Consider the following 26,045-nt stretch of genomic DNA (forward strand, 5'->3'; position numbering starts at 1 on the left):
TCCAAGAGATTTTGTCAATGTAGTTTGCACCTCGTAGTTACAATTCCCAGCAACTCTTAAACTTACAGTGCCCAGAATTATTTGAAGCAGGAAATGGGCTTTGACTGTGCTTTAAAGATCTAATAGGTCTAATATTTCCTAAAATTTATTTTCATCTGTTGTGCTTCTGTCCAGCTCTTACAAAAGAGGCTTCCAGTGATCTCTTAATCCCAATGAGTGCTATACCTGCCTTGCTCAAGCAATTCTACAGCATCTGTAGCTTCCAGACCATTTACTAGTCCCAAGGCCATAGTATTTTGAATTCAGGCAGGTGTACCTGAGGACAGAATGTACAATGAGAACCATCGTACATCAAACAACTCCCATAATTGGCTAGCATGACCACATCTCCAGTGTCATGGAGTCGGACACTGGTTTTCTTCCTATCTTGCTTTGTCCAAGCACAGTGCTGTTCTGAGTATATTTCCTGTTAAGAATACAACAGAAGTTGGAAATGGAGATGAGTCAGCCAACTTGGGCCTTGTTTTTCAAGGTGTGGCTATTGCCGTTCCAGAAAGGCCAGCATCCTTGAAAACAGTCCGTGGGATAATTTCACCAGTGACTCACCTGTACTGCAAATAAAAGAGCCCAAAGGTAATAATTAATGGTATATTGCAACATCTGGATAATTGTCTGCTTTTTGTGGCTGATGTCAAGGCGGGAGGGGATCGCAAAGCTGCAAAGACTTCAGAGGCCTGCTCATTGTTAAAATTAATATTCAAGGCCTACTTGACACCGCAAATTTAAGAGCTATGTAGTATAGTACTTAGGGTGGTGAAATCTTTGCTGATGCTTGGTGGTGTCATTAGAAAATGTTTAGCTGCTCAGGAAGCGGCTGGACAGTCCAGCTTCTCTGAGGGAAGGGCACATTGTCAGTTTGGCTCGGCTGGGAAGAAAACCTCCAACACAGGCAGATTGGAAACTCAAGAGAGGATCTCAAGACCTATGGAAATAAAGAGGAAGGGAACTTCTAGGCAACGCAGCAGAAGGATGAGAACACAGCAACTTGCAAAAAGAGTAAGTGGAGAATGAGACTTGCCAGGTAAGGACAGATAGGGAATTGAAAAGAAAAAGTGTTAAATCAGAGAGGGAGTGCTGAAGAAACTTCACAGCATGTAAGATGAAAAGGAGTTGCATGCTAGGGGGCAAGAAAGAGTACTTGAGAGTTTGGGCAAGAGCTGAAGCAGCAAAGGAAAGTGGGACAAAGTAGGCAGTGATCTGAAAAGCAAGAACCTGAGGGAAGAAGTGTGTGGTGAAGACAGGAGTGGAAGAAAGGAGGTCAGTGTCCGACTCCATGACACTGGAGATGTGGTCATGCTAGCCAATTATGGGAGTTGTTTGATGTACGATGGTTCTCATTGTACATTCTGTCCTCAGAGTTTTAGGGCAGCAGCTGAAGAAGGAACAAAAAGGGTTTTCTTGTAGGACCACTGTAGTCACCCCCAACGACACGTTCTCAAGATGGAGGGTGAGGGAACAGCTGCAGTCGCCTGTGGTTCCTGCGCAATGTTTGCCATCTTGCCAAAGGTTGCAGGCAGCTTTACCTGCAGCAATTGCATGTTGATTGCCCTCTTAAAAGACAAAGTCCAGCAACTGGAGGAACGTGTAGCTACGCTCCAAAGAATTAGAGACCTGGAACTCTTCTTGGAAGCAACAGAGCACACCGTTTCCACCAAGGAAGAGACAGGGGACTCCCCTGAGAAGGTGGCTAGTTCACCAACACAGGAGCCAGATATATGGAGAAACGTGACTCAAAGAAGTAGGAGGCCCAGGGTTCGCTCTGATTGTTTAGAAATACGCAATCGCTTTGAGGTCCTTTCCCCTACCATGGAAGACGAAGAGCAGACTCCATTTGAGGATCTCTCCCTCATTACAGTCGATCAGGTATATGAAGATGAGCAGCAAAGGCAGTCCTCAGGGAATGTCCAGGCGACCTTGGAACGGACAGCTCACAGAAGAACCCCGACCAGACCTAAGAGGAGGCGTGTGGTGGTGATAGGGGATTCCCTACTGAGGGGAACAGAAGCAGTGATCTGTGGGCCTGACAAGATGTCTCGGGAAGTGTGCTGTCTCCCCGGGGCTAAGATCCAAGATGTAACTGAACGACTGCAAAGAATCATAAAACCCACTGACAAATACCCCTTCCTCTTGGTTCATGTGGGAACCAATGACACTGCAAGCAATAGCCTCCAGAAGATCAAAAGAGATTACGAGGCTCTGGGCAGGAAATTGAAGCAATTAAATGCACAGATTGTCATCTCATCTGTCCTCCCAGTTGAACGACGTGGCCCAGGGAGAGAGGGAAAAATAGTGGAAGTGAACAACTGGCTTCGCAAATGGTGCAAACAGGAACGGTTTGGATTCTTAGATCACGGACTGCAGTTTCTTGAAGATGGACTTCTGGCAAGCGATGGGCTGCACCTCACAACGGTTGGGAGGAATGTTTTTGCAAAAAATCTCAGAAACCTCATCAGGAGGGCTTTAAACTGACTAATGTGGGGGAGGGAGACAGTGCTCCTGAAGGTAGGAGTCTATCAATTGATGAAGATGATCATCCAAATGTCATAGACCGAATGGAGCAAAGAGCATGCAGACCTAGTGGTGGGAGGAAAAAATCCTTAAATAAGAGACACGGGGGAATGATTAATGGACTTCAATGTCTGTACACTAATGCGCAAAGCATGGGAAATAAACAAGATGAGCTTGAGCTCCTGGTACAGCAAACTAAATATGACATAATAGGAATCACTGAAACCTGGTGGGATAAATCCCACGATTGGAATGTAATAATGGAGGGATACAATCTATTTCAAAGAAACAGACCAGACAAGAAAGGAGGAGGAGTGGCGTTATATGTCAGGGATGTGTATACCTGTGAAGAGATCCAAGATTTAGAACCTCAAAGCCAAAGTGAGAGCATTTGGGTGAAAATTAAGGGAGAGAAGAATAACAGTGACCTCATTGTGGGAGTTTACTATAGATCCCCAAGCCAAACGGAGGACATAGATGATGCCTTCCTGGAACAGATGGCCAAGCATGCAAAAGGAAGGGAGATAGTAGTAATGGGGGACTTCAATTACCCGGATATTTGTTGGATGTCAAACTCAGCCAAGAGCATAAGGTCAAACAGATTCCTCACTGCCCTTGCAGACAACTTCATTGTCCAGAAAGTGGGAGAAGCAACAAGAGGAACAGCCATTTTAGATCTGGTCCTAACCAATGTTGATGACCTGGTTAGTGGGGTAGAAGTGGAAGGATCATTAGGCGCGAGTGATCATGCTCTTCTGAAGTTTACTATACAGCGGAAAGGAGCAGCCAAGCATACTAGGACTCAATTTCTCGACTTTAAGAAAGCCGACTTCATAAAGCTTAGGGAAGTGCTGGGTGAGATCCCATGGACAGTAATACTAAAAGGAAAGGGAGTTCAAGATGGCTGGGAGTTTGTTAAGAGGGAGATAGTAAAAGCACAACTTCAGGCAATACCAATGAGACGGAAACATGGAAGGTGCCTAAAGAAGCCAGGGTGGCTATCTAAAGAACTTTTAACTGAGTTAAGATTAAAAAAGGATGTGTACAAAAAATGGAAAAGGGGGGAAACCACCAAAGAGGAATTCAAACAAATAGCCAGCACGTGTAGACACAAAGTCAGAAAAGCTAAAGCACAAAATGAACTCAGGCTTGCTAGAGAGGTTAAAAGCAACAAAAAAGGCTTTTATGGGTATGTTCGTAGCAAAAGGAAGAACAAAGAAACCGTGGGGTCACTCAGAGGAGAAGATGGTGAAATGCAAACAGGGGACACAGAAAGGGCTGAACTCCTCAATGCTTTCTTTGCCTCAGTCTTCTCCGATAAAGAAAACAATGCCCGACCTGAAGAATTTGGAGCAAATGATTCAGCAGAGGAAACACAACCCAGAATAACTAAGGAGATAGTACAAGAATACTTGGCTAGTCTAGATGTATTCAAGTCTCCAGGGCCAGATGAACTGCATCCAAGAGTATTAAAAGAACTGGCAGATGTGATTTCAGAACCACTGGCAGTCATCTTTGAGAATTCCTGGAGAACAGGCGAAGTCCCCGCAGACTGGAGGAGGGCAAATGTTGTCCCTATTTTCAAAAAGGGGGAAAGAGAGGACCCAAATAATTACCGCCCAGTCAGTCTGACATCAATACCAGGGAAGATTCTGGAGCAGATCATTAAGCAAACAGTCTGTGAGCACCTAGAAAGGAATGCTGTGATCACCAATAGTCAGCATGGATTTCTGAAAAATAAGTCATGTCAGACTAACCTGATCTCGTTTTTTGACAGAATTACAAGCCTGGTAGATGAAGGTTCCTCTTCATCCTGGAGAAGAGTGACTAGTGGGGTGCCACAGGGTTCTGTCTTGGGCCCGGTCTTATTCAACATCTTTATCAACGACTTGGATGATGGACTCAAGGGCATCCTGATCAAATTTGCAGATGACACCAAACTGGGAGGGGTGACTAACACCCCAGAGGACAGGATCACACTTCAAAACGACCTTGACAGATTAGAGAACTGGGCCAAAACAAACAAGATGAATTTTAACAGGGAGAAATGTAAAGTATTGCACTTGGGCAAAAAAAATGAGAGGCACAAATACAAGATGGGGGACACCTGGCTTGAGAGCAGTACATGTGAAAAGGATCTAGGAGTCTTGGTTGACCACAAACTTGACATGAGCCAACAATGTGACGCGGCAGCTAAAAAAGCCAATGCAATTCTGGGCCTCATCAATAGGAGTATAGCATCTAGATCAAGGGAAGTAATAGTGCCACTGTATTCTGCTCTGGTCAGACCTCACCTGGAGTACTGTGTCCAGTTCTGGGCACCACAGTTCAAGAAGGACACTGACAAACTCGAACGTGTCCAGAGGAGGGCAACCAAAATGGTCAAAGGCCTGGAAACGATGCCTTATGAGGAACGGCTAAGGGAGCTGGGCATGTTTAGCCTGGAGAAGAGGAGGTTACGGGGTGATATGATAGCCATGTACAAATATATAAAAGGATGTCACATAGAGGAGGGAGAAAGGCTGTTTTCTGCTGCTCCAGAGAAGCGGACACGGAGCAATGGATCCAAACTACAAGAAAGAAGATTCCACCTAAACATTAGGAAGAACTTCCTGACAGTAAGAGCTGTTCGACAGTGGAATTTGCTGCCAAGGAGTGTGGTGGAGTCTCCTTCTTTGGAGGTCTTTAAGCAGAGGCTTGACAACCATATGTCAGGAGTGCTCTGATGGTGTTTCCTGCTTGGCAGGGGGTTGGACTCGATGGCCCCTGTGGTCTCTTCCAACTCTATGATTCTATGATTCTATGATTCTATGAGGAGCTAAGGACAGAGGAATGGAGTTATGTGCTGTTAGGAAGTGAGCAAGGAAGGGAGAGTTGGAAGACTGGCAATTATGGACCATGGAGCCAAAGCAGAATAGGGTCGCTACAACTGGAAAAATTTGATGTCAAGGGAAGTCGGCTACGTGGGGTTTTTCACTGCAGTTTTGGGAGCTGACCACAGGTGTTTTTTTAGTGGAAGTGCTTAGCTGTGCAACACACACACCCCTCTCACCAGCAGCCCAAAATACCATCTAAGAAGCATGTAAAAATCCCATGAAACTGAACTGCAGAACACAAGCAGTATTGATGTCTAATGGGCATGCTTGACTTCTGCTGTTTTCCCCAAGCCTTCCAAGTCTCTAATGTACATTGACAGCCAATGTGGTACAGTGGTCAAGAGTGTTGGACTAGGACCTGAGAGACCAGGGTTCGAATCCTTGCTCGGCCATGAAACTCACTGGGGAACCTTGGGCCACTCACTGCCTCTCAGGCTAACCAACCTCACAGGGCTGTTGTGCGGATTAAATGAGGGGGAGAACCATGTACACCTTTGGAAAAAAGGTGGGATATAAATGCAATAAATTTATATTTGAATAGAAGACGCAGCCCGCAATTGGAAGAAGAAATGGCATTTGTGCACCCAATACATTAATGTCTTCTCCTAAGGGTCAAACTAGATTTTTGCAAATAAATTTTTCTTTCTTCATGAGAAAGGGATGAAGCAGACACATTTTATGAGACATTTCCTTCCAAACGTGGAAGAGTGAGGACACCTAGTGGCTACTTGCACTGTCAAGAGTTGTTTCATGCAGCCCAATTATCATCAAAATTTAAAATCTGCCCTGATGGATCATAGCAGAGCCAGCTTCTCTTCTAGTAGATGCAAGACAGATCCCAAACCCTCTGGACAGCATGGTTAAACAGGAACTTCCTGGCCACCACCAGCTGGCATATGGCTCACAGGAAACTCTGGGAGACAAGTTATCCTTCACCACAGGTCTCATTGGTCCATTTCATGGAATTAATCTTGCAGCTCTTGACCAAAAGATTTTTATGTGGGCATAAGCTTTCATAATAGGGATGCGGGTGGCGATGTGGGTTAAACCACAGAGCCTAGGACTTGCCGATCAGGTCGGTGGTTCGAATCCCGGTGACGGGATGAGCTCCCGTTGCTCGGTCCCTGCTCCTGCCAACCTAGCAGTTCGAAAGCACGTCAAAGTGCAAGTAGATAAATAGGTACCGCTCCAGCGGGAAGGTAAACGGCGTTTCCGTGCGCTGCTCTGGTTCGCCAGAAGTGGCTTAGTCATGCTGGCCACATGACCCAGAAGCTGTACGCCGGCTCCCTCGGCCAGTAAAGCGAGATGAGTGCCGCAACCCCAGAGTCGGCCATGACTGGACCTAATGGTCAGGGGTCCCTTTACCTTTTTAAGCTTCCATAAGCACAAACCAGCCAATGAAACATATTTCAACTTTTTTAAAAGGTGCCCACAAGAATGCTTGTTCTTTATGTAGTCTGAGACAGACTTGACACAGCTGCACCTTTTAAGGATTTGCAAACTCATGCAATCCACAACTGCCATTTTCCCCACTGAGAGCAAAGGTTAAAATTAAAACCACTTGGTACAATCGTATTGAAATCTGCGAAGACTAAATACCTTGGCTGTCATAGACAAAAAACAAGGTATCACAGCAGCTCAACATCTACAGCAGGTAAGGTGTTTTTCATGACCAAATAATGCAGAAGTGGGGCTGTTCCCCCAAATATGCTTCTCTTACCAATTCCTTTGTGCAGCACAGCAAACTGTTATTTTCAAGCAATGAGTGTATGCTCCAGGGGGCATTCTTGCTTGTTAAGAATATCCCAGCAGGCAATTATACACAGCCTATCTCTATATTTTATTTTGCAACAGGAGTGACATCAGCTCTGGAGGTTTTCGAAAATGGGGAGTGTTTTCTTTTCCACTTTGAAAGACCTAGAGCAGAGCTGTTTCTCAGGCAAGAGTTTCACAAGCAGGAAGGTGCCAGGACCATAATTACCTCACAATTCTACAGCTGCATTATGCAAGCACATATAGATCCTAGAAGCAGAATTCAGCCTGAGAATTTCAACTTTCACTTACTTACTTACTTACTTACTTACTTACTTACTTACTTACTTACTTACTTATAAAGAAAAAAGTATCTTGTCCCAAACACTGTAAACAGAAGCAGGGGATAAGGGAGGTGACCTATGCAGGTTTTCCAACATGCCCAGTCTCGTGACAAGAGGAGGAATTATGCAAAATAGGCAAGTATGCAAATTTGCTTTATTTCTATTAATTCGTACAGTTTGAAGCATTCCATTTTTCTTCACACAATTCTGGGTTTTCATGATATACATAGTCTCCAGGTTGGAATAAATTGTTTGGCTCCCCCCCCCGGGGGGCTACACAGGGTTCTCCTTCAACCACTGACCATTCAAAGTAGCCCAAGATGTATACGGAGGATAGACTTGGGAGGGGAGCAAAAATTGGCACTCACACACTCTCTCCCCACAAGGCCTCCCATGCTTTTGTTGAAAGAAAGCCAAGGCAACTGGTACATTTGCATCTCTGAAGTGAGACTCGCCTAGGAAAACCTGTCTGACTGCTTTGATGCTTCTTGCACTATTTACAGACTTGGAAAAGCTCTAGCACACATTGGGTTCCAGCTGCCCTCCACTCTGATGCCCTGGTGTGCTTGTCAGGCCCTACACTGATGACTAACTCATTCAGAGGCTACATCTGGGGTTAGGTTAACCATTCTGCTGAGCCTGATTTAGAGAAGCCCCTGTGTTTCAGTTCAACATTTAAGAGCAGGGCAAAAAATTCTCTTCCAGGAATTGCAAAGTTTCAAACACCCACACCCCACCCACAAGATGCAAAGCCTTATTTTATTTTGCTTAAGCGTGGGGGCAGGGAAGAAATTCTACATAAAAAATACTGAGGACATAAAATTACTTAACGTCCATTGGGGCTGTCACTCATTTAAAGAACTCTTTCGTTGATTAATTGTATGGCTTTTAATTGATTATTCAATTAAGTCTGCATACATTTGCATAGGAATAACATAGTTTTGAAGAAAAACCATGCTTTGTCTTTAGGTTATAAAAACAGGCACCATCTTACAGAGCACTCCTTTTTCAGGCAGCAGGGGAGAGGGACGCCTCCACTAAAATTGGAGGTTGCCGCCTACAGTTTTATGTACGCACTTATACTGACAATTATTAACTTTAAAATAAAATAAAGAAGTTGCCTGATTAATCAGGACACCTTTTCAGATGATCAAAAGTTTTATAATCCTTTGGTTTCATAGAAAACTGGAGGGCGAGGCAGGAAATAAGTCAGGCTGAATTGAGGAGGGAGACTAATATAGGCAGGGGACTCAGATAACAGGAGCTGGGTTGGGCATAGGGGAGAGATGCTGCAGGCCAGATGTGCTCCTCACTGTTCTGTATGCCTGCTAGCTATGGGAACTGCCAGTGTCCATTCCTGCCACCGTTTGTTCTTATAATACTGGATCTACGTAAAGGGGAAAGACAGCTGACACCACAGGGTTTGAAAGCAAGCCGGAAAGTGGAGAGAATCGCTCCCATTGCTTCCTGCAGAATTTTCAGGCAGAAACTTTATCCAGGACTCCGGATGAAAGGATTCAAAACGTAGGAAAATACTTACAAAAACTGTCGATAAATTTCTATCAGAGTTCTGAGGGTTTTTTCCAGTAGTTTTATTAACTAGAGAAAGCATAATATTGCATCTGTCATACAGCCAATACATTTGCAACTTCTACCTGAAATTCTCTATACAAAGTCAATGCAAATAGATAAAATCATTGATGGGATAAAGAGCTTAAAATAACCAAGAGGTATAAAAACAAGTTTGCCATCTTGCCCTGAGTAGAAATGTTAAAAAATATAAAATCTGGATTCTCGGCGATGCAACCATCAACATGATTATGAGGTTTTGAAATGGCACTCCAAGTGCAGTAAAACACATATTAATGCTATCTCAACTGTCCAGGTTTTACAGCCTTTTCACTGTAGCGGAAATCAGTTGGGAATAGTAATGAAAATATGTATCATTGCACACTGGTTACATAATTTAGCTGGCAGTTCTCCTTGCTGAATATTTTATGTTGCATTTACATTTAGTGCCAGCTTCGAAGCCCATCCATTTCTAGTGTGTTTCAAATGATTATGTGTACATAAATATTTCACATACAGAGCCTTGCTATGAGACGTGCCCCAGTGCTGTAGCAAAGTGCAGCACCAGAAACCATCCCTTTAGAATAATCAACATGATTTTGCTCATTTGGGGTGGATCTAGCTAAGGGGCAGGCTGAATAAGTGCTTAAGCGGAGCCCCCCAAAATCCATGCCACCAAGTGAATGGAGCCGGGGGGGGGGGGTTCCCTTAATCAAGCCAAGTGAGATTTCCAAGGCCTAAGCACAGCAGTGATCACACCAAGACCACAATCAAAACTTTGCTGCTTGGTGTCAGCTTCCCACAACTACAGAACAAGCCCGAAGGTGTGAAACTATTCAGAATTCCTGCAGGTTCTGATTTATTTTTTCTGCTGAGAGCAAGGTGGCAAAGACATTTTCTCTTTAAAACCTGGTTAAAAGATTAAGCAGAACGGAAGCAAAATATATCTTCCGGTTAATAAAATTGTATTTTACAATCCGCCATCCTCACTCTATAACAGCTAAGAACAGCAGCAAGGTCTCAGTCTAGGGGCTGGGGGTCTGCAATAGGCATGGTATGAAGAACTTCGTCTAGGAGCTGCAGGGCCCGGTGCAGGTGGATTTCGATCCAACACGGCGTCTCCTTAATGCTCTGCCTCGGGTAATCAGGTCCCCAACCTTTGACAAAGCTCATCCTGAGGATGCACAGGCGGCGAAGGTCATCCACGCCAATTCCAGCTGCAGCTGACAAACCTAAAAAGAGCCAGGGACTACATTAAACACCCTTCTTAGCTTTCGGTTTCAGGTAAGCAATTTGCCAGCCTCAACCCAGCTTTCGAGTGGCTTGGGTGCTTATACAGCAACAATGCTTGCTGCCAAACACTTGCCAGATTTCTGAAAATATTTAAAATTTGTTTGCTGGGTGAGCAGCAACAGTTTCCAATAGTCTCAAAATGTTTATGCTCTTGGCTAAGGAAAATATGCAACAAATGTGTAACAGATATTACTGTCCTATTAGAATTCTCAAGGCCTAAATCCTGATGCCAAAGCTCAATTTAACAGAGCCTAACATTCCAGCAGCATTTCAGAAGAAACCTACACTATCCCCCCGAATCCATGATTCTTTTGTCCAGTTTTGGTAGCAGGTCCTAGCTGGTGCTTACCAACCCCTGCTTCTGCCCTGCAGGGAACTTTTTTTAACCATCTTCCAGATTTAAAAAGCAGTAGGAGATATAGCTGTCTCATCTGAACTGCAGCCTCCAGTTTCCTGCTTCATGACATTCCAAGCATTTATCAGAAACTGCTGCACCATGTGAATTCCCATGGGAAAGGAATTCTGTAAATGCTTTCACACCCAGCACTCCTGTCAACTCACCATAGGGGTATGTCATGTTGAAAGGGGACAGAACAAATTCCCTGATGAAAAACAAGATAGACACGTGTACAAGCCAGACATTGTACAAAGCTATGGTTCAATAGGGTTGCGAACCACGGTTTGTTTTGTTTGAACTGACAAACCACAGTTCTATTAATTTGTCTGCCTCCAGAGGTCACTGCATCTGGAAACGGGAGTGATGAACAAAAAAAGAAAAGGAAACAAGTGAACAACTCTAAATCATGGTTTGTTTACACATTTGGAAGCTCAAACCACAGTTTGGCATGATCGAATTTAATTTATCCCTGCCAAAATCATTTCGAAAGTGAATAATAGCAAAGAGAGGTGGGGAAAGCTGGTAATTTGCTTTTATATGCCACTTACTGATGGCTGGAGCGATTCCTCCTACAGATCCTGGCCCAGGAATATTTCCTGCAACTGCAGCAGCTTGAGCAGCAGCTGCAGCCTGTGCTGTAGCAGCCTGCTGTTGCATCTGACGGTGACACTGACGCAAATCGAACACCTTATTAAAAAAAGAAACAGCAGAGATTACAAATTAGTCTTCGAAAGAACACCCACCAAAATTAAAACAACTGGGAATTCCCACCATTTAAGGTTTTCACAATGCAGAATGTGCAGGTAACTCAAAAAATTGGGACAAACTTGTCTAGCTAAGTTTATTTCTAGAACGTAAAACTGACTGTTCTCTCCCTTTGCTCTTCTCCTTCTAAGAATCTCCTTCTAAGATTCTGACGCCACTGGTTTGTATGCACTGTGGAAAACACAACAAGGGCTCTGCGAACTGCGAAGGCAGACACCAGGAATCATGCAGAAGAAGCCACATAAGTGTATTCTGTGTAGGGATGGTTACTCCATAGAGTAGCAACTGTTTGTTAAGTTCTTGCCACATACTTTAGGAACAGAAGATCATGGACCAGACTGAATGATGGTGGCTTCTGTGAAAAGGCACACGGGCAACTTAGGCGCCAAATCAGACCAAACTATTTGTGCACATGAGAATTATAATGATTGGCTGGGCAACAACATAAACAGCACGCTTACACCACATGGTTTGAGGCTATTGAACGTTGGAGAAGTGACATGTTGGAAAGACAGAAGCACACACACACCCGGCCCTGGGGAGGAAGCATTAAGGGTGGGGGTATAGGAGAAGAACGAAGTGAGGGGTAAGTGCTGAAGGGGGTGGAAGTGAATTTGGGGGAAAGAGTAGGGATCTATAGTAAATTATGTGGGAAACTGCAGCCCAACACAAGCATGCATGAGTGCTAGTTAACACATGAAGGTTTTAAGAACACAGAGTTCTGTTCCTAGTCTCAGCTAAGTCACACCCCTTCTCTTCCACAAGGGAAGGTGTTTCTATTCCTTTCTCAAACTCTCTTGTCGCCATGTAATCTACCAGCATGGATGTGTCTGAACTTGGTCCATGTTCAGACCACATGTTTGAAATTATATTCTGTATTTTGCACCCAAGAGTGATCTACCTGTGTTCTCCTTGCTGCTGCATGGAATAATACATGAACCACTTTTGGATTTAGTAATTAGAACATTTTAAACTTATTTATAACAGTGTGTGGACTGCTCATTGCAAGAAGGGTAGAAAGCGGGGCAAGCATTTTATGGTAGACTAAACGGGATATGAAAAAGGGTTTAACAACCAATATTCCACACTGTGCTGCTAGCTAACTGGAGAGTGTGCAAAGCCCCATGTTTTGAATCTAGGCGCCCAGCCAAGTCTTAAATACCCACATGTGGGTCAGATCTATTTTCCTTCCACAAATTAAGGGAGGTCAGCCTGATTTCATGACGTTTGAGAAAGGCCACAAATACATGTTGGCATGAGCATGGGTTGAGTTCTTAAAACAGTTCACATTCTAGTTAGAATTAAAATGACAACCTGTCAACATCTCACAAAAATCTACTTGCGTAAAACGATTAATTTTGATGTTTGAAGTCATCAAGCCTAAGGGTTTTTAATCTGATCGTGGGTCTCATGGCTTAGAGAGAGAATGAATGAATCCAATGTCTGTGAGCCCAGCAGCAAACCTCGAAGGAATGGTCTCCATCTTCCCACCCCTTCCTAAGACTGCTCTTCATAAGCTTATATTTTAATTCTTATTTTGGCTACAGGCTGTTGTTAGAAAATAAAAACTTGTTTCCCTTCTACTTGCAATGCCAAACACAATTACATTGTTTGTGCTAACAGTAAAAAGAAAAAAAGCAAAGGGGAAAAAACAAGTCAGGAAAGGTTTCTAGAAAATATTGACTGCCATCCAACAGATTCACACAAACCTTTATATATGCACTTGGATAAATTTTGTGGACTGCATCGCCTGGCGCACGCCCTGCTTCCCGATCTAGGTAGTAACTCTGAACAAAGACCGCATGATCACTGAGGCACCGAACCCACACGTCACCTTCACCTTTGCATTCCAGCTGCACACCTTTGCCTATATGCAACCTGAAAAAGACCAGACCGCTCAATGCAAGAAGGGGAAACAGTTATATAGAAAATCAGTTCAGTTTGTAGGCAGCTCCTTCAGGGGGAGGGATACTTAAAAAACATTAATTTCCAGTAGGATAGCAGTCCTAATCGGTGGACAGCAAAAACAATAAAGAGTCTTGTGGTACCTTAAAGTGAGAATTCCATGTTTAATACTGCACAAAACAACTGTTGATAACACAGGGCTCCTGGGATTAGCGCTGCCTTTTTTCTGTCTTGAATATTCCAACATTTAGCTTCACTACATGAAATTTCCCTCTGTACCTGCCTTTTTCCTAAACTAAAGCTCCCCAAATGTTGCAGCCTTTCCCCACAGATTCGCTCCAGCCCCTTGTTCATTTTGGTTGCTTACTTTTCCAGAAATAACAAAACATACCTCGCTCTCTCAATGGCTTCTGTTCTATGAACGTTGGAGAGCTGACCGAGGCAAAAGCGGTCTCCACCTGAAGGGTCCACATATCCATCAACTGTAACAATTGGGCAGCTTGAGGGTACTTTAAATGTTTCGCCAACTTGGACATCCATCTCAAAATAGGCAATTGAACACCAGTATTCTGGGGCTGATTTTTATCCCCCCAGGAGTAGGGAGGAGGAAGAAAGAAAAGAGAAGTGAATGCAGAGCACCAGGCAAACAAGCAGCAGAGAAGGAGCAGAGGGAATCAACTTCTAGTACATAGTTGTTCAAGCTTTTGCTAAATCTCTTCACTGTGTGTCTCTAGAAATAGGGAGCTTACTCAATTTTGCCTTAAAGCTTTCAAAACTGTAACGTTTTTCACAGGTGTCTTTAAAAAAGTTTACATATGATTTTTTTTAAAGGTTGCCCATACATCAAATGAATGGCAGAAGAGATTTTAAAGGGAGCATGACGCTGCTTTCAATTTGACATTCTTAGCTCACAGAAGAACACCAATTCAACTGAACGTTCTTTATATGCACTTACCAGGGTGGTTTGAGATAGGTGGCTGGAATGCAAGTTCATTATGAACTGGCCCTAAAAAAAAAAACGCAAAATAAATACAGTCATGGTGCTTATTCTTTGTCTACTCTCCTCACAAGTCCTTGCATCCTCCAAAACCAAATGACCACTAAATATTTGGATTTATTAGTTACAGTAAATAGGGCAGACAGTAGAAATCAGCAGGGGGGTCGTGTACAGTGCAAATTTTATACATAAACTCAGATAACTCAGTCTTTAAAGACACACATAGAGAATGCCCAAATGTGTAAGGCAGAAACGACTTGTGGAATAGTACCCCAACCATTTCTCAAAGTGTTGTTTGTACACACACTTTCAGTTTGTTAAACAGAAGAATAAGAGATGAGCATGCCTACCTGAAACATGCGTGGAGTTTTCCTTATTTTGTTTCATTACATTTATATCCCACCCTTCCCATATCACTTCCTTTCCTGTGTGGTAGGTTTGGGTAAGAACAGTGACCTACCAGACAAGGGCCTCTGTAGCTGAGCAAACACCTAAAGTCAGATCTTTCTGGTCCAAGCCCACTGCACCATCACTGCCTCTCCCGCAGCCACCAAGATGCTGCACAAAAAGTAAGTGCATCTCAATGCGGTAATAAAAGGGTGCTTACAGTAATGTCCAGGATGGGGCATAGGTGGATGATGTTGAAGATGCCCATTCTGATGGTGAGGGATGGTAGGTGTATAGGCGGCAGTTCGACTCCCAGTCCAAGTTGTTGTACTGTCTTAAAAATGCAGAGCAGAAAAGTCTGACCAATTTGCTTTACCTAGGAAACCCACCCCCCCCATTTCATTTGAAAAACTAGCAGTGCCCCAAAACACTGATGTACGGTATAGATAATACTTACTGTGGTGGTAAGTAGCTGGCTGAGCTGTAAAGCCATTCTGCTGTGTCCCTGGCTGAGGCCCTGAAGCAATCTGCAAAAGTCCATCACTGTGGCTACCTGGCAGCATACTGGGGGGTTGACCTGGCAAAATGTAAAACAGTTAATACCTGCCTTAAAATGAGTTATCATTTCATTAGACAGATGTTAGCATCACAATTCTGCTTCTTAGCCCTTTATTTTGTAAAATTGCTTCTTTGATTTTGGCACCTTCAGGAAGCCATGACACAAAATATGGTTCATTACTAACACCGGCTGCTTAATGCCAAATAACTTGTAAACGGAACTGCTCTATATGCCCCAAACCTGTAAGGTGGGAAGAGACAAACTAGAACAAGGAGATTTCTTGTTGTTCTGCAGTGTGTGTGAATGGGCCAGGAAACAGAGTTCTAGCATGCCAGGTAAGAGAAGGCTGTGGATCAAACTATATCAATGCTAAAGACTGATAGAAGTATGGGCTACACCATTGGTAGGCAAACTAAGGCCCGGGGGCCAGATCCGGCCCACAGTCCTGGAATCAGCGTGTTTTTACATGAATAGAATGTGTGCTTTTATTTAAAATGCATCTCTGGGTTATTTGTGGGGCATAGGAATTCGTTCTTTTTTTTCTCCTTTCAAAATATAGTCTGGCCCCCCACAAGGTCTGAGGGATGGTGGATCGGCCACCTGCTGAAAAAGTTTGCTGACCCTGGTCTACACCTTTCCCCCACCCCAACAAACTGTAATGCAGTGGATCTTGTTCGATTCCCTATTCTTTCATTTACATGTGTATGAATTAGTGACAAAAAAGACACCGCTTGACAGCCTTTTTCTAAGTTATACTTGGAGGTGCATGGGCTTATTTTCTTCCTCTGGGTAGGTTTTAAATGACAGTCTGAAAATCTTAGTATTAACTTTCACATAAGTTAGTTTGTTTATTTGTCATAGTGGTTCTGTGTCTGTTTGTTTACTGAACAAGTGAAGTGCAACAATGTACAGTTTCCACTGCTCATAAATTATCTTCTTCAATCCAATCATTTGCACAACACTAGGAATCAAATGATAACAGCTTTCAAGACTTACATTCCTACTCAGCTTAAGGGTTACTTAAGAAGCATGTGTCATATAATTACAAAGCATATCAAATTTCCCCACTAATTAAATTGCAGTAAAATCAACAATGAAATGTAACGAAATATCAATCAAGGATGTGAAGAGGAGAAAGCATGTAAGGTAATTTGAGACTGCGGCTGCATTCCAAACCCCTGACCAGCAGCAGTGGGGCTTAACAGGAGTGGTGCAACCACTGCAGCATCCACAGTCCTGCAGTTCACACTGGCCAGAGTGGAAGGGAAGCAGGGAGAGAAGAGGGGGAAATGTCTGTATGCTACACTAGTCCCCATGCTAGCACAGTGAAGAGGCCAGAATGGGCAGCCGCCATCATGTGACAGCAGCACAGCTAGCCCTACCCCCTCCGTCGCATTTTGGTGTGTTCCACTGGCAACAACCAGCAGGGAGAACACTGGAAGTAGCTTCCATTTGGGCAGGTGCCATAGGGCGTTCTCCAGTGGAAAAGCTCCTGTGCCAGCACAGCCAGGTGGAGGAGCACCACCACCTCATCCAAACCCCCTCCAATACGGCAGATCAAGGTTTGCGTTGCTCTTTGAACCACATCAGTACAGTGGTACCTCGGGTTACATACGCTTCAGGTTACAGACTCCGCTAACCCAGAAATAGTACCTCAGGTTAAGAACTTTGCTTCAGGATGAGAACAGAAATTGTGTTCCGGCGGCACAGCGGCAGCATGAGGCCCCATCAGCTAAAGTGGTGCTTCAGGTTAAGAACAGTTTCAGGTTAAGAATGGACCTCCCGAATGAATTAAGTACTTAACCCGAGGTACCACTGTATTCCAATTTGTAATCTCGCCAGTTTGTAACAGAAGTTAATTTTGCCAAGTTTGAAAGAAGTTGAAACAAGTTTTGTAATCTTTAAAATAAACAGAGTTATCTTACTTGTGGAAGCGACAGGAATGTTGGGAAAGTTGGTGGTGCTGGTGGTGCTAGACTCAGAAGGAGCTAACATGGATGGGGTGCTGTAGGTTTCAGTAGATGCCCTGTTACTAGGCGGATGCTGGATAGTCTGAACTGAATGGCCTTCAGCAGTTGACAGCGATGTCTGCCCCTCAAATTCATGAACATATTCATCTTTCACCAACATGCTTGAGGGTGCTGTGATAAGACAAAAGGTTAAGTTACAAGGAAATATTAAGGGAGGGAATACATTTTTTTAAAAAAATAATCTCAGAAAGGACAGCAATTGTTGACATTATCCACAGACTAGAATGAGAAGATACTGTTTTAAATTACAAGGAAGGAAATTTAGGATAAGTGAATTGGGGAAACTCTTCTAACTATGAGGGCAGATCTGTAATAAAGTGAGCTGCTTGGTGAGATATTCAAAATAAGGTTGGACAGGCAACCCCTTTAGGGATGTATTTCCCCCCATTATTTATTTCATAAAATGTGTACACCACTTGACTGTAAAAGAAAACATCAAAGCAGTGTACCAAATGAGTAAAACAATAAAATTATATTTAAACATTCAACAATTAAGATCAGCAATAAACTAAAAACAGTCATCAGCATTCTACATAACAAAAACATTTTAGGGGCCAAAACTCTTAAAATTCAGAACTGGTATTATGCTTTATGTATGTACAGATTATTCAGTTTTGGAAAGTGGAGCAAACAAAGCAATTCAAATCAAAGCATATTTGCCTGGTCTATGCCTATTCCAGTTTATTTTGTTGGGCCTCCTAATCCCTTGGATCCATCCCACATTTGTGCTCTAGGGATTAAATTGGAAATCTCTGGGGCTTGCTTAGAACCCCTAAAAGTTTCAACTGCTTTAGAAAATCAAAATAATACAGATCAATTATAATAAGAATAGAACACAGATACCTCTTTATATTATGTAGGTACAATTCAGCACCATTATCCAAAGATGCACATTTGGATATGTAAATAATTCAGTGATAAAACAGAAGTGGCCATCAAGAATGCACAAAGCTGATACTGCAGATATACAGACTTCCTACACTTTTTTGGGGGGGGGGGGTTCACTTCCCCAGCAAGCAATGGAAATGGATTTAATTCCAGTTTGACAAAACGAAACCATCAACAATTCCTAAACTTGTTTTCAACAAACTTTGAACAGAAAAAGAGTTGAAGATATCCAACCTAATCATCTTGTTAGTGAACACATGGAACAAATATAATTAGAATTTTAACATTTTAGATGCATGCAATATTTTATTAAGATTCCTAAATTAACTTTAGTTGATTTAATTTAGTTAGCTACATCCACTAGCAATGAAATCGTTGGTGTAAAATGTCAGTATACCCCAGCCTAAGAACCTTTCTCTCTCTACCCCTCATGTCTGTACACATTTGTGTGGCCCATAGTACAGGCGACTCCCCACTTACACAGGGGTTACCTTCCAGTGCCCCTCACACATAAGTGAAAATTGTGTAAATGGGGAACACCCTCTAAACACCCTTTAAATGCCCTCTCTGGTGTGCTCTCTCCAAAAATCAAAAATATTGTACCTAAAATATCCACAACTGGAACTGAAGCTCTGGGGCTGGCTGGAGGCAGTGCAGGAAAGCGGCAGCTACTGCTGTGCTACCCCACACATCAGCTGTTAGGTGGGGAGGCTGAGCAGCATAAACAAAGCCCTGCTGGACCTCTCTTCTCCTCTTCGGTCCTCTTTGGACTCCGGGGCGGGTCTCCTAGCGAGCCACAAGGACTCTCCATCTCTCTCCCTCCATTTCCAAGTATGAATTAAATTATTTTACTATTTCCCGGCACCACACCTATATGCAGGCGGGCATGAGTCCATCACACACAAGTGGAAGATGTCTGTATATCAATTAACTTGAGTATTCTCAAAGTAATTTCCCTAGCAATGCTTTGCATATGCTTTAAATTGAAGAGGCGTTCACCTTAAAAGATATTGCTGTTTATACTTCCTATGATTTCACATATAGCTTACCTGAACTCTGCAGTGTCAATCCTGAAAGATCTTTAAAGAGAAAAGAACATATAAAGTCACTAATTCAGTTTTAAATACCAATAAACAAATATTTTACTATCTATATAGCCTATAAACAGGTGGGTAAGTAACTGCAGGCATACTGCAGATTAAGCATAATTAAACATTTCCTTCAGCATTTGTGGAAAACTGGAAAAGTGAAATTTTACTCTTAAAATACTCCTTAAAATAACTTTCTATCACAACTTTTATAACAAACTGGAAAACTGTCTCCTTACCTATTCACTTCCCTCTACCACCAATACTGGAGGTAAATATGGAATTGTTTCTAAATATGGAAAGGTTTTAGTTGTTTTTATATATGATGTTTTCAATTTTTTTGAATTGTTATAATTGCTTTTAGATAGGAAATTGTGTAATTGTTGTTATAGCTGATGCTTTTCATGTGAAATCATTTTGAGATTTCTATGTAAAGCAATTCATAAATGGAATTTAATGAATAAATTACATGATTAAGGTCTTCCCTGCTCAGTCAGTGAGCTGGCTTTAATAATAATAAAAAGCCTAACAGATCTCCAAACTGGACAAGGGACCGACCCTTCCTCTCCACCACGAAAGACACCCCCCTTTGGTGTTTAGACTCTCATCCAACCCCTATTAGAGGAACTTTAAAAGATCCTTCAAAAGGAAGGAAGATTCATGAGACACAACTGTTTTCAAAAGCCTTCCTGAATGCTCTATACATTTTGTTGGAAGACACTGCATTAGCAGTAGGTGCCACCTGTGAGGGATAGCCTAAATCTTGTAAGATAGAACAACATTGATCAAGGGTCAACTTTCAGCAAGAACAGGTTGGCTGCAGCAGTACAGAACACAACCCTGATGCAACAGGTATCCCGATCCCTTCAAGGAAAAGACACAGCTAGACAAAAAAATGCCAGAATACTGCAGTAATCGAAGCCAAAGAAGAATTCCCAAGGTCATCTATGGCACTGGACAACAACTGGTAGCACAGGACCTACTCCCAGGTCATGGCCGAATCTAAGGTGGCAGGACTACCACCATACAAATATATGGCCTTTTTTATTTTTAAAAAAGGGGGGGTCACCAAATGAATGTTTAGGTTGGATCTCAAGTCAGAAAATGGTGAAGACAACTGCTCTGCGATATGGTATTTCAAATAACCCTGTCCAAAGAGAGGCAGGAACTCTCTACTCATGTTAACCCCACAGCTGTTGTACCTCTTCCTACTATTGCTTTCCCTAAGAGCAGAGGAATACAGAACATCACTCCCTGGTGTAAGATTTGGCCTGCATCCCCACTAAAGTGGGAAGGAAAGGTCTGGGTTGTTCCACTGTCAGGAAAGCCTGTTCTCTCAGCAGATCTCCCCAAGCGCTGAAGCTACTTTGTGTGAGGGAAAGGCACAAAGAACTGCTGGCTTAAGTGACAGAAGTGAAGATCAAGAGGACCTGAGGGCTGCAACCTTGCTTCTACCAGCACAGCATTCATGGTAAGAAGCAACCTACCTATAGACTAAAAAGCAGTATATTCCTTCGTCCCTTAAAAAAAAGCAAATACATGAAACTGGGTTTTGGAGGGATGGGCCCTTGTCCAGCCCCAAGGGTGTTTTGCAATAATCTAGAATCAACTGGCTAAGTGAGGTATCATGAAAAAGCACAGGACAGCAAGGTGAATGAAAAACCTGCAATACTCTACCTAATGAAACATTAATAAAATGCAACTCCACATACAGTATGAACATACTTACCAATGCCAGGTGATACAACACGCTCATAATGATATGGATTCACGCAGACACTATCACACTTCAAGTCAAAAGCATACTGACAATATTTGACATGTTTGAGTTCGTTTTTGTGAAGATCAGGCCACCTCCATAGCCGTGCATAAATTACATGAGGAAAACCCTTACGACCAGCCACCTAGAAAGATTGAAGATCAGAAAAATTTCAAATGAGAATAGAAAATCACAAAGGATGCCAAGGATCAGAATCAAATGTCACTAAGCGGTAGCAACACAACACTTTATACCCTGTGAATACCACCACAAGGAACCAACCCCATTTATAAACCACAAATTGATTTCCATGATACAAAGCAAATTATGCTCTCGTACCACTACTCTCCCTACTTCAAAATGTCCCATACCCTGCTGCTCTCAGAGTTAGGATATTAAGGTATCATATGTGCTTCTACCAACCTGAAGTCTTCCATCCAATGTTCTCTGAATTGTAACACACTTGCTAGGATGAGCTCCATTTGTAGTTATAGCTGTAATCAAAGAATCCAATTCATCTTTTTTCTCCTTCAGTTTCTTTACTAAGCTTTCAATTGCTCGCTTTGCAAATGTTTCACTCTCCCCTCCTTGTCGATGGCACATCAAACTGTGAACAATGCTCAGACAAGCATCATTACTTGTTGGTGTGTTAGTAATAGACATATTGTCCATTTGGTACAGCTTTTACTTCCAAGACCAAATAATCTTGCCAGTCAGTGGGCCAAGAACTGTCTCCAACATGCACCTAGAAGGAATAGAGAACAAACATCACAAGAATGCCATGAAATGTTTACTGTCTGGGCCACCAGGAAGTATCATGTATGAGAAATCAACATGTTTTTTCCATGTGCAATATTTGAGTGCGTTCAAGCTATTTTTCGAGACGATTATTCAACAGGAAGTAAGCACACTCCTGTTCTTCTGCAACTATGTAACAGCCTTCCCACAAGTATCTATACTTATTTGACAATGTTTTATTCTGTTCCCTGCCCCCAAAATGTAGCTCAGCGGATCTATCTGGTTTAACCCATTATACACTTTGTTTTTCAAAAAGTAACTGCTGTAATAGGATTGCTGCATTGATAAGAGCCAAATCATGCATGTGAGTTTATCTCAATTTTAAAATTAGTATCAATAAGAAATTGAGTGAGGGGGTGAGGAAGAGCCCATCATTTTCATTAATCACCACACATATTTTTATAATGTCTTGTTCCGCTCTGAAGAGCCACAGTAGACATCAAAGCAGAGGATACATTTAGTGTCTTCCAAATTATGTTGGCTTTTTAATACTTTGCCGCTGCCAAATCAGAGATTGGGGGGGGGGGGTGTCCAAATCTGACTGGCAAAGCAGCAGGGCAGAAGGAGTGTTAAAAGTTTTTCTCATGCACAATTTTTGCTTTCCTTTATAAAGGGGAAAAGATATAGAGATGAAAGCAACTGGGAAAGCCATTTCTGATTTGATAAACTGTCCAAAGAAAAAGTGCCAAGCATTCCACACACATACACATCTGCAGCAATATTTAAGTTTCCTGGACACACTAACCCCTTTTTGCAATAGAATATAACAGAATAGAATATTACCAGAGAGCAAGTTCATGCCCCTAGCTCTGCCCCTGAAGATATACAGTTTCCCCTACATTCTCTATTCCACAGTATTCACATATTAGGCATGCTTCATGATGGATTCCAGCTCTAATGGAAACCTATGCACATAGGCTTTCCCCTTACGGAAGTCCATGTGCAGCTCCGCTCTCTGGTAACTGAGAGTCCTGGATGGCCTCAATAATGGGCTGCATCCACTTAAGTCATACTTACAGCAGACTCACTGAAATAAATGAGAATTGAGTTAGTCATAACTTGTTTCTTTGATTTCAATGGGTATACTCTAAGCATTTAGTCTGTATCCAATCCACTATACCCTGTCAACAGAGTAGCTGTAATTCTTTCCAATTAAGACTTATTGTACAACTGACATTTAACATTCAGAGCAGCCAGGAAGTTATAAAATCACTTCCAAGAAAGCATTAGCAACACACAAACGTCCTGTTGAATCACAGAGCTATCATCAGAATACATTTTATGCATGTGTGGCTTAAAGTAGTCCCCACAAAAATGCCACTTTGAGCTGACCAATGCACTGATTTGGTATGGGATTATGTCTTTTCAACGGAGGCGTAGGAATTCAAAGCAGATGGCAGTTCTTCCAATTAACATTGCTATTATGGTGCAACATGCTGCCTCTTTTCATTCCTCGGGATATTTCTGTCCCAAAGGGGTATTTGAACAATTAAGAGACAACATTGGTAAGCTGCATTGCATGCTTTAAATGTCATTGCAGATACTGCATAGCTTGCTTTAGCATCTCTTCTATTTACTGGTGTTTACGCCAAAGAAAACAATATCAACAGGGTTCTGTGAAATCACAGGATGTTCTGATGTGTCAATTAAAAGTTAGAAATTCCTTCCTTCACTTCCTGGTTCCCTCCAGATGCTGCTGAGCAGCCTTGAACGGCCTCGGCTCGCATGGCCAAATGTCATGAACAAGGAGAGTTGCACTCCCAACAACAGGAGGGCCCAGGTTGGGGCTGAATGCTTTAGTTTCTCAGCTTAACACATACCACCCGCTTGCTTTTCTCTCAGTCACTGATAGGATAGCCCTAATTTGCTGCCATTTGCTGCCTTGTGGTGCTGGGACACACGATTCAGAAGGTGCGCATCCATAAAGCCAAAATCCCCTGTATCAACTTTCTTGAACTTTGGGTTCCCAGATGCAGCTAGACTACAATTCCTTTCACTCTTGGCTAAACTACCGTATTTTTCGCTCTATAAGACGCACCAGACCACAAGACGCACCTAGTTTTTGGAGGAGGAAAACAAGAAAAGAAAAAATTCTGAATCTCAGAAGCCAGAACAGCAAGAGGGATCACTGTGCAGTGAAAGCAGCAATCCCTCTTGCTGTTCTGGCTTCTGGGATAGCTGTGCAGCCTGCATTCGCTCCATAAGATGCACACACATTTCCCCTTACTTTTTAGGAGGGGAAAAAGTGAGTCTTATAAAGCAAAAAATACGGTATTTGGAAATTATCAGAGTTGGAGTCCAGAGCTGGGAACCCAAAGTTGAAGAAATGTGCACTTTATTTTTTTTAAGAGTTCCAATAGAAAAGATGACAGGCAAAATGCTCTCTGCTAGTGGTGATTCTAGATGGCTTAACTACAGCATGCATGTAAAATCTCCATCTACAGATGTCCTTCCAGTACCCTATTCTCTCAAAGGCTCTCTATTATCTACTCTCAGGGTTGACTGGTATGTGTGAGTAAATGCACATCCCTCAGTCTTGATGCTTAATTCCCAGGATGCAGTAGTCTTGTGGGGGCAGATTCATCAAGGATGGGCAGGATCCATCATGCCAAGAGACCCTAATCAATCTTACACCACCAGCTCCCATTCCTCATCACCCACATACTCATAAGGACAGATACAAAACCATTATTATACATTTGGCACAAGCGGAAACATGGAAATGTAAAGTGCTTCTCATGATGTGGCCACCAAATGCAAGGTGCTTCAGCTTAGATTGCTGTGACATCTGTTCCACAAGCCCTGGCTGGCATCCAATTAATAATATACTTCATTAATAAAGAATAGCTAGAGGCCTCAAGCTGCCACTGCATCTATTTGTGAGCTGCTATATAGACTTGAAGGTAGCGAGGTGGGGCAACACAAGTGCAAACTTGTCTTCCATGTTTGCAGGTCACATTGCTCTACATGTTTCCCTCTTTAACACCCTTCTCTTGTTGGTTGCTTTGTTTTCCTCCTTGCTTCAGGCACCCGATACCTTCACAAGCCTCTTCCTCCTACATCAGGGTTGGCTAACTCGAGGCCCTCCAAATGTCATTGGGCTCATATCTCCCATCAACCTTACCCAGTACAATGATCTGCACCCCTGCTCCTCCTCTTCGCTTCCTAGCTACAGTCTGACCCTGATTTAATACGCAAAATGGACAAACTGAAGCTCAGACCAATATGTTTACTGGGATCCTGCTGAATTGGTTAGTAACCTGACTGTTAGTCTTGGGAGTTGAAATCATGCTTATCACTGTAAGAGGACTGATGTGATGGATGTATTATCACAACGCTTACTCAGCCAGTCTTCAGTTGGCTTTCTGGGCTATATTTCCTAGGGTACAGGTGTGGCCCTCCAGGTTTCATTGTTTCCTGTACCTCTTAGCACTGCCCAAGACAGCAGGGGTTGATGGGAGTGAAAGTACAACATAGGTACTGCACCACAGTTTGCTCACTGCTGCCCTATGCAATTCATAAAGACCAGAACCAGGCCATTAACTCTTCCTCTTTCTGATCATGTACACCATATTTCTTCTGCCCAGGCAGACACATGTGGTTTAGAGAAGCAAAAATACACCCATAGGCATGTGAAGTATTTTATACACACAATCATAGAATTGTAGAGTTGGAAGGGACCCCGAGGGTCATCTAGTCCAATCCCCTGCAAAGCAGGAATCTCAACCAAAACATCTATGACAGATGGCTATCCATCCTCTGCTTTAAACATCCAATGAAGGAGAGTCCATCACCATCTGAGGGAGCCTGTTCTGCTGTCAAACAGCTCTTATCACCAGAAAGTTCTTCCTGATGTTGAGTTGGAATCATTTTTCTTGTAACTTGAAGCCCTTGATTCAGGTCCTCTGGAGCAGGAGAAAAGAAGCTTGCTCCATCTTCATGGGACAGCTCTTTAGATATTTGAAGATGGCTATCATATCTCAGTCTCCTCTTTTCCTGGCTAAACATACCCAACTCCCCCATAGATGATGCTAAATAGACTGTTTTGAAACATATTCCTAGAATTGGCC

The 26,045-nt window shown here is 42.8% G+C and overlaps 1 protein-coding gene across 2 annotated transcripts in view; it reads right to left on the minus strand.

Annotated features, from left to right (window-relative positions):
• Nucleotides 1-7,677: 7,677 nt before the first annotated feature.
• The window catches only part of SMAD4 (SMAD family member 4), a 28,430-nt gene continuing 10,062 nt past the window's right edge, over nucleotides 7,678-26,045 (minus strand). The window contains exons 2-12 of one of the 2 annotated variants that reach the window (XM_028748116.2): nucleotides 21,601-21,922; nucleotides 21,148-21,322; nucleotides 19,380-19,409; nucleotides 17,338-17,553; nucleotides 15,311-15,430; nucleotides 15,074-15,187; nucleotides 14,425-14,475; nucleotides 13,861-14,038; nucleotides 13,274-13,442; nucleotides 11,348-11,486; nucleotides 7,678-10,341 (exon numbers count right to left, since the gene is read on the minus strand). In XM_028748116.2, the coding sequence (XP_028603949.1) occupies nucleotides 10,130-10,341; nucleotides 11,348-11,486; nucleotides 13,274-13,442; nucleotides 13,861-14,038; nucleotides 14,425-14,475; nucleotides 15,074-15,187; nucleotides 15,311-15,430; nucleotides 17,338-17,553; nucleotides 19,380-19,409; nucleotides 21,148-21,322; nucleotides 21,601-21,849 (1,653 nt within the window). In that variant the 5' untranslated portion in view covers nucleotides 21,850-21,922 and the 3' untranslated portion in view covers nucleotides 7,678-10,129. Of the gene's footprint in view, nucleotides 10,342-11,347; nucleotides 11,487-13,273; nucleotides 13,443-13,860; nucleotides 14,045-14,424; nucleotides 14,476-15,073; nucleotides 15,188-15,310; nucleotides 15,431-17,337; nucleotides 17,554-19,379; nucleotides 19,410-21,147; nucleotides 21,323-21,600; nucleotides 21,923-26,045 lie in introns of both variants that reach the window. The other variant, XM_028748115.2, reaches the window with a different exon arrangement.

The sequence above is a fragment of the Podarcis muralis genome, chromosome 11, assembly GCF_964188315.1.
Source record: "Podarcis muralis chromosome 11, rPodMur119.hap1.1, whole genome shotgun sequence".
In the NCBI taxonomy this organism is placed as follows: domain Eukaryota; kingdom Metazoa; phylum Chordata; class Lepidosauria; order Squamata; family Lacertidae; genus Podarcis; species Podarcis muralis.